A 13,633-nucleotide genomic window follows, 5' to 3' on the forward strand; every position below is an offset into this window, starting at 1 on the left:
GTTTTCTTAAATTGCAGCGCGTTGAGCTCTCTCGGCCACCGTACATTTCTCTCTCAATATTACTTCTATCACAAAAAATATAGAATCTTGAGAATCAGATCTTTCCAACGATATGTATTTTGTCAAGATTATAAAAAGTTTGGATTCGAAAAGACCGTAATACATTTTGTAATATGACACCCCCACTAAGGGGAGGAGCCTGCTAAAATATTTTAAAGTACCATTTCCATAGTAATGCAATTTCCGATTTGAAAATAGTTTTCGCAGGATGAATTTTGAGGTTTTAAGCTTTCAAATGATATATAATTTATGATGATTACTAAAACATGTAAAAGGAAACGAAAAGTAATTTTTGTGACAGAACTCCTGTTATGATGTGTATGTTTTGAGGTGCACTCTTGTCATAATGTAATCTGTTACTGTTTCTACATCATTTTTAACAACAAACAGTGGTAATATATATATTTAGGAGTCTTAGATCTTTCCAGCAATATATAGTTTGTCATGATTAGATTAGGATTTAATCCTAATATACTGAAGTAAACGTGTGACAGTTAAGGGGTTAAATAAATGTAGTTTCTTATCTGAAAACATGTCAGTGTATCTGACTGAGGTCTTCAGGTAACAGCAAACATTCATCTTAACAGCTGATTATGTACCTGGTTGTGCTGGAGCTGCAGAGGATTTAGAGCTGGTGACTGGAGACGGTGTCTTTGTTTCGGCTGGAGCTGTAAAAGATGAAGGTTCAGATACGTCATAGACTACGATCATATTTAAATTACTGATGATTAATTGTTCATATAAATCATTTACTTGGATACTTGACAGTATATGTGGCTGAGGTCTTCAGCTGATTTCTGTGTTTAAGCTGACATCTCCACGCTCTGCTGTGGTCTTCATTCAGGAGTGTTGTAGTCAGAGAGCTGATACACTGTCCTGAGGAGAAGGATATCTGAAATCTGGAGTCTGTCTGCAGATCCACACCAGCCTGATTCACCCAGATCAGCTGAAGTCCCTCAGAACGAACTAAAGAATCACAAGTGACTTGATAATAATATAACTGACATGAGAGAGTCACAGAGCTGCCTGATCTGATCTCAGACTGTGAGGATGATGAAGAGACTGAAACAGAAAATCAGACACAGATTACACAACATTTCAGTCTTTTCAGGGACACAAACATTACTTTTAATTATGTTTAATTCAACATATAATCATAATATCCATAGAAACACTGACCATGAAGAACATGCAGATAAACATGTGCATCAGTTCCTTGTTGTTTTCCATACACATATTGTCGGCAGAAGTACAATCCATAATCTTCTTTTGTGACGTTCTTGATGTTCAGAGAGCAGTCAGAGCCCAGACGCAGTCTCTCATGTCTCTCGATGTCATTCTTCTTTATCCCTCCAGCAATCAGTTCAACTGCTCTTGAATGTCTGCTATAGCTCCATGAAGTTGATGTGCAGCCAGAAAGAGCATTATTACAGGACAGACGGACATCTTTACCAGAACTGCAGAACACATGAGTCACTTCTGCTCCACTGCTGAGATCATATACAGATGTCTTTACCTGTGAGAAGTGCACAGAGCATGATCAGTCCCAGCAGACACATGTGACGCTTATCAGCCATTTTCTGTTTCTGTCAATCTTTTTTTTCACTCTATATTTACAGCTCTAGCCTTCTAACATCATTAGCTCATCTTGTGGGTGTTAACATCCTCTGATCTCACCAACTGACCATTTAGCTGCAGTTCACTCACACTATATGTGTGAACAAGAAGTATCTAAATGTATACTTTGCATAGCAGTTATGTTTTATTATTATTATTATTGTTCTATCTTAGCAAGTGACCACTGAAATTCATGAACAGATACATAACTGAAAAAATAAGAAAAATAAGAAAGACATTAGAAAAAAAATAAGAAAAATTGGAAATTGGAAAATTACTGGCTGATGTGATTATATAAAGGTATTTTATTTTTGTTTCTCCAAAAATAGCAAAAATAGAATGTAATTGAATATTACATTCTACTATGACTTATTATTATTATATTTTATGGTATCATGATCAGTGCATTTGTTGCTGCTTTTGCAGGTTTTTGTTGTTTAGTACTTCACTCTCTAATGGTTAGCATTCAGACAATATGTGCTTGCTATCTGAAGCCTCACATATCAAAACTAAAGCAGTTTGTTGCTCTGGATAAGAGAGTCTTTTGAATGACTAAGATACACAATATTTCTCAGGTGTGAGATCAGTGTGTGCAGTTCTCTCTCTATAAACACAATCTATCTGCATTAATAACTCAATCATCCACCAGCTCTCAAAAGGCAGACCAGAAGTCACGTTTTATCCTCAGCCCTACTGGTCGTCTTCTCTCCTCTTTATACTCTGCTGTTTTCAGTGCTGTGAGCTCAGTTGTAAATATTTTACAAAATAGGTTTTAATCCAAAATTGATATACAATTATAGCCATGTGTCTAAATAAGTTGTGTTCCAAATTTGAAGTTGATATAAAAAAATGAGGTTCCTATACAATTTTGTTTAGGTGTAATACCATATATAGCCACCAGGTGCCATACAAATGCCACTGAATTTGATGCAGTTCTCTCTCAATATTACTTCTATCACAAAAAATATAGAATCTTGAGAATCAGATCTTTCCAACGATATGTATTTTGTCAAGATTATAAAAAGTTTGGATTCGAAAAGACCGTAATACATTTTGTAATATGACACCCCCACTAAGGGGAGGAGCCTGCTAAAATATTTTAAAGTACCATTTCCATAGTAATGCAATTTCCGATTTGAAAATAGTTTTCGCAGGATGAATTTTGAGGTTTTAAGCTTTCAAATGATATATAATTTATGATGATTACTAAAACATGTAAAAGGAAACGAAAAATATTTTTTGTGACAGAACTCCTGTTATGATGTGTATGTTTTGAGGTGCACTCTTGTCATAATGTAATCTATTACTGTTTCTACATCATTTTTAACAACAAATAGTGGTAATATATATATATTTAGGAGTCTTAGATCTTTCCAGCAATATATAGTTTGTCATGATTAGATTAGGATTTAATCCTAATATACTGAAGTAAACGTGTGACAGTTAAGGGGTTAAATAAATGTAGTTTCTTATCTGAAAACATGTCAGTGTATCTGACTGAGGTCTTCAGGTAACAGCAAACATTCATCTTAACAGCTGATTATGTACCTGGTTGTGCTGGAGCTGCAGTGGATTCAGAGCTGGTGACTGGAGACGGTGTCTTTGTTTCGGCTGGAGCTGTAAAAGATGAAGGTTCAGATACGTCATAGACTACGATCATATTTAAATTACTGATGATTAATTGTTCATATAAATCATTTACTTGGATACTTGACAGTATATGTGGCTGAGGTCTTCAGCTGATTTCTGTGTTTAAGCTGACATCTCCACGCTCTGCTGTGGTCTTCATTCAGGAGTGTTGTAGTCAGAGAGCTGATACACTGTCCTGAGGAGAAGGATATCTGAAATCTGGAGTCTGTCTGCAGATCCACACCAGCCTGATTCACCCAGATCAGCTGAAGTCCCTCAGAACGAACTAAAGAATCACACGTGACTCGATGATAATATAACTGACATGAGAGAGTCACAGAGCTGCCTGATCTGATCTCAGACTGTGAGGATGATGAAGAGACTGAAACAGAAAATCAGACACAGATTACACGACATTTCAGTCTTTTCAGGGACACAAACATTACTTTTAATTACGTTTAATTCAACATATAATCATAATATTCACAGAAACACTGACCATGAAGAACATGCAGATAAACATGTGCATAATTTCTGTGATGTTGTTCATACGCATATTGTCGGCAGAAGTAAAGTCCATAATCTTCTTTTGTGACGTTCTTGATGTTCAGAGAGCAGTCAGAGTCCTGACTCAGTCTCTCAGATCTCTCGATTTCATTCTTCTTTATCCCTCCAACAATCAGTTCAACTGTCTCTGAATGTCTGCTATAGCTCCATGAAGTTGATGTGCAGCAAGAACAAGCATTATTACAGGACAGACGGACATCTTCACCAGAACTGCAGAACACATGAGTCACTTCTGCTCCACTGCTACCTACATATAATAATAATAATAATAATAATGTGGGTTAATGACTTGATTATGAAATCACTGATTCTTGAGACATGGGAGAAAACATATCCAGCTACTGTAACTGTAGGTTTAAAAATGATACATGGTACAATGATACAATGATACATGATACAATGAAAAATGAGGACACATGTGTTTCATAAGGTTTCAAAGTTGTGTCCCCACTTTTTGTCAACACCGTCAGACATTCATTAAAATGTAAAAACATCAGGGAATATGAGGGGCAGCTGTCAGTGTAAAGGACCCCTCGTCACATTCCTCCTCTGCAGAGTACAGCAGTGTCAGACAGGTCAGCTCTGGTCAGTTTTATAGTTTTAGAATATTTGGAGTCCTAATGTTAATATTTCCAGCGTCACGACCATGATATGTCAACACCATCTTCCAGTTTCTGAGGAACTTATTTGAAATGTTTAGATAATGTTATTCTCCTGAAGCAGGTTCTATGAGCATCTAGCGTCAACAGAGAAAACAAAGCGGCTGCTACATGAAGCCAAATTTGTCAACACTGCCAGATATCACCGACACCGTACGGTTTTCTGTCTGATGTTGGTGACGGGCCAGTGACGGAGTTGACATTCAACATGAAGTAATCATATTTTTGTGGTTTTCAAGTGATTTTTAATTATTTGAAATATAAAATAGTGTTTGTTTTTTTCTAATAATTTATAAATACTAAATATGTGACCCGACAGCATTGGTTTTGTGGACTGACAGTCATCACGTCTAGCAGAGTTAGGGCTGAAAATTACAGAAAATGTTCAGTTGCAAAAATCATTTTTGAATGCAGATCCATACTGTGTGAGACGAGAATAAAATTTATTAGAGTCAAATCAAATAATCATTGCTTTGTTATTGCACTTAAAAAAATAAAAAATAAATATATATATATAAATGTGCGACATCGGTCACATCACCTGGGCCCTCATTAACGGGACGCATGTGCTGAATACATCTAAAGTAAACTCAGACTGCTCCAGAGCCAGTTATGTTCAGATAATGGGTTGCTATGGATACATACTCTGATTGTTAATTCAGTTTTTGGAGCCAAACGTTGAATTATCTGCTTGCATATAATAATAATAATAACAATAATAATAATCTAACCCAGGCATGTCACATAACCTGATTTCTGGAATACTGCAGAGTTCACTTCATGATACATTTAACATAAATAGAGCTTTGCAAGAGACTTTTGAGTGTGACAGTAGTATATGCACAGTTCTAAACATGCATTAAAGAATACAACAGTATTTACTCCTATGACTTAATGAATTTCATCAAAATAAAACTGTGCACATTCAAACTCCAGACACTATGTCAGAGTAATTAAACTAAATTGTTTGGATAGATGGTTGTTCACATCACACACATATTTTATCTTATAGATCATATACAGATGTCTTTACCTGTGAGAAGTGCACAGAGCATGATCAGTCCCAGCAGACACATGTGACGCTTATCAGCCATTTTCTGTTTCTGTCAATCTTTCTTTTCACTCTATATTTACAGCTCTAACCTTCTAACATCATTAGCTCATCTTGTGGGTGTTAACATCCTCTGATCTCACCAACTGACCATTTAGCTGCAGTTCACTCACACTATACTGATGAAGAAAAGAAGTTTCTATAAAACATACTGTATAGCAGTTAGGTGTTTTTTGATTCTAACTTATAAAGTGACCTCTGAAACACAACACTACTATTTTCAAAAGTGCACTGACATAAATTGATACAGTATAACTGTAGCCATTAAAAACAATCACGCTGTAAACACAATGCATCTACATCAATAACTCAAGCATCCACCAGCTCTCAAAACACACAAGATGACTACAAACGCAAAAAAAAAAAAAATATATATATATTGTTATGTCTATTCAGAAGCTTCAAATGTTGCCTTAGTTTTTTTTTTTTTTTTGTGAGCTGTTTTTGAAACTTGATACTACAGAGTGTGAGAACTCAGTTCATTTTCCCACACTTGTTCAACCCACAGTGAACAGTCCGGTCATCTCTGATACCAGTTTAGACTGATGGCTGTGAATTCTCACACATTCTGATACCATTTCCTCTTCAGTAACACTTTAGATTACAGCCCGCAATGTACCGCGTAATTAAACAGAATTTACAGCGTACCTATTTGTAACTATAGAGTACCTCCACAGTACCTACTCGTAGGTATAAGGGAACAATATGCTACGTTTGGGGAATAAGGGGATAATAACCTGCGAATTTATAAAGCATTTATACTGGAAGTATTTTATAACTAAAGGGCACCTATTCTGAAATTATGTGGTATGTATGACACACAGATCGAAATTTTCCGCATAAGCATAACTTACAGCTGTACGTGCGTGTAGGTAAATGGAAACAATGTGCAATGTTTGGGGGATAAGGGGGTAATGACTTGGAAAATTCAAAGTATTTATACTGTTAGTATTTCATAAGTAAGGTGTAACTATTCTAAGATTAGGTGGTATGCATGACCTACTGTGTTAGGCAACAATATTATGATTTAGAAGTTGCCTTTTTGTAATAACACAAAATTTATGATGCAGTATATTTGTGACGGGGCTGACGAGACGTGAGACGTGTGGATCCATCTGCAGGCTTTATTCAAGAGACGTGGTAAACAGGCAGGGTCAAACAATGGCAAACAGGTATATGGCGGGCAAAACACAAGAATAGTCCCAGGGCTAGCGTAGATCACCGATCGGCAGACAGAATCACAGGGGAGAGACGAGAGGGAGAAATCCAGGAAAACAGGCAAAGATCAGAAACCGCGAAAACAAGCAAGGCAAAACAAGGAAAACACAGAGACTCAGAATGTGGTACGGGCTAAACAATACTCAGCAGAGAATGGCAGTTTGAGTGGGTGTTATATAGTGAGTGAGGTGATAAGAAACAGCTGTGTGCAATGAGTGCAATCAGTGCAGTGTGCAAACCGTGCAATGAATGATGGGATATGTAGTCTGGGGTGCTATGCAACAGTTTGTGTTGTGCGAGAGTCAGTGTAATGGAAAGGGTGACCTCTGGTGGTGAATAAACGGAAGTCCATGGACCGAATTCGTGACAATATTGTTACACTACGATGTGGGTACTTATTTTATTATTACAACATATATATTACATGACTGATACAAATAGTAAACTGTAGTATACTATAGCAGGCTATAATTGAGTAATTATAGTAAAGTTAAAAACCACCATAGTCTTCATAAAATTTTACCACAGTTTACATAAGAATATATGCTATAGTATTTACTAGTGCTTCTTTATGTGGGATCATGGAGATGATAAAGTATGAGGAAATTATGTAAGGAGTTTCTGCAATGATTTGGTTTAGAAATTTCCGTATGACAATTTACCTGATGAAAGAACACTGACTATGATCACCTTAGCAGCGAGTTTGTCAGCAGCATTGTAACGTCGAGGTGCAATACAGTGGAAAACTATATTACCTGTTTCCAGCTGCTCTACATATAAATATAACATCATAATACACAACACATGTATATTTACTGTATAATTGATGTTTTTTGAGAGCTGTAGTGCTGTTGGTGCAGTTGAGCTTCCGTATGTGGTTCGAGGCAAGTAGAATAAAATGTACTACAACATTTTTCTTAACTACTATGCAAACATACACCCTTGTTATATGTAGTTACTGTGTAAGTGTAACATCCGTGGGCTGTAATTTTAAATTTTTGAATTGTAATTTTATTTTTATTTTTTCCAAGTCATTACCCCCTTATCACCCAAACATTGCACATTATTTCCGTTTAGCTACACATACGTACAGCTGTAAGTTATGCTTATGCGGAAAAATTCGATCTGTGTGTCATACATACCACATCATTTCAGAATAGGTGCCCTTTAGTTTTAAAATATTTCCAGTGTAAATGCTTTATAATTTTGCAGGTTATTACGCCCTTATTCACCAAACGATGCATATTGTTCCCTTATACCTACGAGTAGGTACTGTGGAGGTACTCTATAGTTACAAATAGGTACGCTGTAAATTCTGTTTAATTACGCGGTACATTGCGGGCTGTAATCTAAAGCGTTAACTCCTCTTCTTTCTTTAAGTGATTTTCCTTTTATAATATACTGTGCCTTTTTTGCTGTAGTTGCTACAAACCATTTACGAATGACTGTCGTTACAATGGTGCAATGTACCAAATGTTTAGTTCAACTTAGACCCAACAAAGCTAAAAGGTTGATTCAGGTTTGTTTATTAGAGTTGAAACTAAACTCTACAGTAAAGTGTCTGCCGGACCAGGAATGATGAACCTGATGTAAAGTGTGGTTCTGTGCAAGCCTACCTTGTTTGACTAATTAACTGTCAGTTTGTGCTAATTAAGAAAATCTTTAAAGGGAATTTGGTATAACGTTTATTCATCATCAGAAGACAAATTAGGTGTTTTATTTATTTATTTATTTTGAAGATATTATCTCATCACTTTTGTCCATCTATTGGAAGTCTAGGCAGCTAGGCAATGGGTTTTGTGGATGCAAACCCAAAGTCTTATGAGTTTGGAACCACATGATGGTGAGTAAATGATGACAGAATTGTAATGTTTGGGTGAATTATGCCTTTAATATATTTAAGACATTACTTACAATGGCACTCAATGGAAATCTATATAGCCAATTATATAAGGTTTACATTCCTCTACACATGATACTCTAATCGTATAATTATTGACTGTTTGACTTATTTGTGATGGTTCTTGTTCACAGAGGCGTAAAGTTGACTGCAGTCATCCTGAGGTCCAGCTGTTGCTCCTCTGATGGAAGAATAAGTCACTTTATCATCATCATGAACCTGCATGAACATCACAAATATTGTCAAACAAGATGCAAGTGTTAACCCACAAATATTACAGCATGCTGTTAGAGCCTAAGAATAAAACTCATTTAGGTGTACAAACTGTTAAGAGAAAGTGGATGGCAATAGTGGGCATCGGCAGAAGAACAGGGAAGTGTTTTACTCACCTTGCTCTTTTTGGCTCGGACTTTACAGTGTGTGGCAACCTCAGTATAAATCACATCCCCTTTCTGCTCCTAAACATGAATGGAAACATGGTGAAGTTATGATTGCATCAGTCGGTTCCATTAAATTTATTGTTATCTGTGACATTTAAAAATAAACTATAATAATACGTTTGTAAATATACAAACTTTTCATTCAGCTGATGCATTTATCTAACCTGACACATATAACTGAGACAGTCTGCCCTGGAGCAGTGATTATAGACAAAATAATAGCTAGCTAATGTATCAACCATGGGTCATTGGCTTTATGATACTTACCACAGAGTCATTAGTCCCTTTTCTGTTATCTGAAAAATAATGGGAATATTTATGATAACTCACCAACAAAAAGAATGCAAACGATGAATTATAAAAGTCTAGAAGAATTCTAATGCAGATAAAACATTTTCTTGTTAGTTTGTAGATTACTGTTCAATCAAGCCAAACATTTGATCACACCACATATTTAACATCGCATCTTAGCAAATTTCTGTGATGAAGCTGAAACAGATGTGCCTATCTCTAAATACTTGAAGTCAGATATTTTCAAATGCTTGTCTGTTGTAATGCCTGTAAACTCCAAATACTTACCAGCTCTTTTTTTACAAACCACCCAAAGAATAACAGCAGTGATCAGAACAGCCAATGCAGCAGCAACAACAATCCCGATCACTTCGGGAGAGACTATATAGAGAGACACATTCAGATTCAGATGAAAACAACAGCAGAGCATCTACTGTGTATTACTGTCTTTGAAATCAAAGATATAAAAACAACTACTACTGACAGAAAAATAAAATAATAAGTAACATGATTGTTTTGGATTGTTTGGAGACTTGACATCTCATTGACACGATTAAAGAATTATGGATTGGTGGATTGGTGGTGATGTACCGTAGAGACATGACATGAAGTCAGAGTTGTGATCAGCTGTTCTAAAATCTCCACAGAGAAAGCAGTTGTATATTTAGAGACTGATTCTAGAAGAACCCCAGAATGTGAATAAAACCACTGAAATCACTCGCAAACATACAGTAACTGGCATCAGTGCTTTTGCTGATTTTATAGAGGAAGGACTTTTAGTTCAGATTCACCGTATTGTTGGATTACAAATTTATAAAATGTTATATCTAGGTTCCAATGTAATAGTATATAAACTGCAAAAAGTTAGGTACATTGTGTTTTACATTTTGAGGCAAAGATGATGACATTCTAAGAAGATCAAGTCAGGCAGCCCAGGTGTCTGAGACATTAATCTTTTGTCTTTATGCACTTCTTGACCATTGGGCAGGGTCCCAAGTTAAAGGTGAATGCTAAGCTCAAGGCACAGCTGTGCCTTTGTCTCTATGATAATGTGAAGGTAAGGGCGATACTGTCAGGCTGATTGGATTAGCACCTATGCATTTGAATGACACTGTTACGCTGATGAGATCAGGGCTGGAGAAATTCCGGTAACGGGCTGATTCCTGAACTGCATTTGCATGCTTTGTTTAGATTGTCTCCACCTCTATGTATCCCTCCCCCTTGAAAGGTATAAACTCTACTGTGCTGAGCAATAGTCAGACTTGGATGACTGCAACGACGCACAGCGAGTCCTCAATAAAGAGTAACTTCTGTATGAAAGATATCTCAACGTCTCTTGGTCTCTGCTTCGAAGAGGAAAAGGTTTCCTACAATATTAAAAAATTATATTTTAATGCATGAACACAAAATAAACTTTACACACATTGCTTTTGCAGTACTGAATTTGATTTATTTCAACTGCTAGTTTGCAGCAGCTCCATATCAGTGTATCTCTCTGTTGAGGTGCTATGTAACATAGAAAGATTATTAATAAGTGCTCACTATGATTTTAATAGATACATCCTGAAACTAAAAGAACTAAAGTCCCATTCATGTATGTGATGAAAGAGTGAAATAGCTTTCACATTGACAAGTGTTTGAGGTTTACAAATTAAACAAGACCAGTGATAAGCTTTTCTTAAAGTCTACAAAAAAATCAGATATGTGAATACCAGTTCTACTGTGTCACATTAAAGCACTGGAATGAGTAAGACATTTATAAATACTTTGCTGTGTAGCTGAAGTTGTCTCAGGGGTTAGGGTAGTCTGTTTCTCTGTAGAAGGTGGAGGATTTTAGTTCTTATGCATAATATTTTATAAAATACATCTCAGCCCTGTTTGACTTCATTGTTCATTGACTGAAGATGTATGTCAGTGATCATGTACCTTGTTTTGTAGGAGCTGCTGATGTAGTTTGGCTTGATTTCTTCTCAGAGTTTGAGCTGCTGACTGGAATCAGTGGTGAACCCATTAGACCTGCAGAAGATGAATGTTCAGATGCATCATATTGTTGAACACAGTGTTAATTTTGACAGCAAATTCTGATGTAGTTTTAGTCATAGTCTTTTGACTAAAATGCCATTTAGTTTTAGTCCTATTTTAGTCATCTGAATTGTTTTTAGTTTTAGTCGACTAAATATCATAAGATTTTAGTCGACTAAATCGACAGTAAATTTAAAAATCGAATGGGTTTAGTTACAGTGTAATGCGTTTATTAAGCATTTCTCAAAAATTTCCAAACTCATTATATAGGTTTGATATTAAGGTTTTATCATGATAAACGCTGATTTAACTGTTGTGACACACAAAATGTCTTCATGTTAAAATTAAATAAAACCACTTCTCACAAAGAACAAGAACAGAACGTCTACTTTTTAATGAAATACCAGTGGCTATATAGGCTAATTGTGCATTCTTTATAGCAACTTATTTCTTTACCATATTCTATATTCTTTCAAGCAGACATATTTATTTCTGTAAATACATTTAGATTAATCTTTAAGGCTACTAAAGTTTTTCAGTCAAGAACAGTGCGTGATTTTCTGTCTTTCTGTTGTTGCTCAGAAAACCTGACCGAATTGAGTTCTCTCTTGCGTCGTCAGATTTATGCATATGTCTGCTCTTCTCTTACTCCCACATATTGACATTTTTTGAATGTTTTATGCGACGTGCAGCAAGTGTATGTTAGCTAATGTCCCGCCGGCTCATGTGTACGCATAACCTCCGAACCACGCAGCAGAATCGTTCTGAATGTATCTCATCCCAAATCGTCCCTCACTAACATTTTTGTCTCGTTTTTATTCGTTGACGAAAATGTCAATAGATTTACGTCATAGCTTTTGTCATTCAAAAATAGTTTTAGTTCATTATCGTCTCGTTGTCGTCGGTGAAAAAAATGTCGTCAACGTTGTAGTTATTCGTCAACGAAATTAACACTGGTTGAACTAATATCATATCGTCATACTTAATCAAATTTCACATGATATACAGTTTGTGTTCATTTATCAACATTATAAAACGTTATATTATATGTGAGTAAAACACAGTGATCTGCAGCCTATAAACCTTCAGTTGGTCGTGAATCAATGACATTATTATTCGGCATGTCATGTCTCTCAGAGATTCTTCTGAAATTGATTAAATAAATGTAGTTTCTTATCTGAAAACATGTCAGTGTATCTGACTGAGGTCTTCAGGTAACAGCAAACATTCATCTTAACAGCTGATTATGTACCTGGTTGTGCTGGAGCTGCAGAGGATTCAGAGCTGGTGACTGGAGACGGTGTCTTTGTTTCGGCTGGAGCTGTAAAAGATGAAGGTTCAGATACGTCATAGACTACGATCATATTTAAATTACTGATGATTAATTGTTCATATAAATCATTTACTTGGATACTTGACAGTATATGTGGCTGAGGTCTTCAGCTGATTTCTGTGTTTAAGCTGACATCTCCACGCTCTGCTGTGGTCTTCATTCAGGAGTGTTGTAGTCAGAGAGCTGATACACTGTCCTGAGGAGAAGGATATCTGAAATCTGGAGTCTGTCTGCAGATCCACACCAGCCTGATTCACCCAGATCAGCTGAAGTCCCTCAGAACGAACTAAAGAATCACACGTGACTCGATGATAATATAACTGACATGAGAGAGTCACAGAGCTGCCTGATCTGATCTCAGACTGTGAGGATGATGAAGAGACTGAAACAGAAAATCAGACACAGATTACACGACATTTCAGTCTTTTCAGGGACACGAACATTACTGTTTAATTACGTTTAATTCAACATATAATCATATATAATTCCACAATAATTCACAGAAACACTGACCATGAAGAACATGCAGATAAACATATACATCAGTTCCTTGTTGTTGTTCTTTATTCACATATTGTCGGCAGGAGTAAAATCCATAATCTTCTTTTGTGACGTTCTTGATGTTCAGAGAGCAGTCAGAGCCCAGACGCAGTCTCTCATGTCTCTCGATTTCATTCTTCTTTATCCCTCCAGCAATCAGTTCAACTGTCTCTGAATGTCTGCTATAGCTCCATGTAGTTGATGTGCAGCCAGAAAGAGCATTATTACAGGACAGACGGACATCTT

The 13,633-nt window shown here is 36.2% G+C and overlaps 3 protein-coding genes across 3 annotated transcripts in view; all 3 read right to left on the reverse strand.

Annotated features, from left to right (window-relative positions):
• Nucleotides 1-659: 659 nt before the first annotated feature.
• Nucleotides 660-1,637, reverse strand: LOC107566249 (uncharacterized; the record flags this gene model as incomplete). The annotated part of the gene is made up of 4 exons (XM_016251639.1): nt 1,577-1,637; nt 1,240-1,542; nt 814-1,122; nt 660-728 (listed from the first exon to the last, which is right to left on the reverse strand). Coding segments are annotated over exons 1-4 (742 nt in total), but the record flags the coding sequence as incomplete, so codon positions are not given.
• Nucleotides 1,638-3,217: 1,580 nt separating this feature from the next.
• Nucleotides 3,218-5,626, reverse strand: LOC107566250 (uncharacterized). Its single transcript, XM_016251640.1, has 4 exons — nt 5,566-5,626; nt 3,806-4,120; nt 3,380-3,688; nt 3,218-3,294 (listed from the first exon to the last, which is right to left on the reverse strand). The coding sequence occupies exons 1-4, from the start codon at nt 5,624-5,626 to the stop codon at nt 3,218-3,220; spliced, it is 762 nt and encodes a 253-aa protein (XP_016107126.1).
• Nucleotides 5,627-8,869: 3,243 nt separating this feature from the next.
• The window catches only part of LOC107566251 (uncharacterized), a 10,976-nt gene continuing 6,212 nt past the window's right edge, over nt 8,870-13,633 (reverse strand). The window contains exons 5-10 of the mRNA XM_016251641.1: nt 13,361-13,630; nt 12,921-13,229; nt 11,419-11,481; nt 9,469-9,497; nt 9,151-9,219; nt 8,870-8,980 (exon numbers count right to left, since the gene is read on the reverse strand). Of these exons, the coding sequence (XP_016107127.1) occupies nt 8,870-8,980; nt 9,151-9,219; nt 9,469-9,497; nt 11,419-11,481; nt 12,921-13,229; nt 13,361-13,630 (851 nt within the window). The remainder of the gene's footprint in view (nt 8,981-9,150; nt 9,220-9,468; nt 9,498-11,418; nt 11,482-12,920; nt 13,230-13,360; nt 13,631-13,633) is intronic.

The sequence above is a fragment of the Sinocyclocheilus grahami genome, unplaced genomic scaffold (genome assembly GCF_001515645.1).
Source record: "Sinocyclocheilus grahami isolate Dianchi unplaced genomic scaffold, SAMN03320097.WGS_v1.1 scaffold1064.1, whole genome shotgun sequence".
Classification (NCBI taxonomy): domain Eukaryota; kingdom Metazoa; phylum Chordata; class Actinopteri; order Cypriniformes; family Cyprinidae; genus Sinocyclocheilus; species Sinocyclocheilus grahami.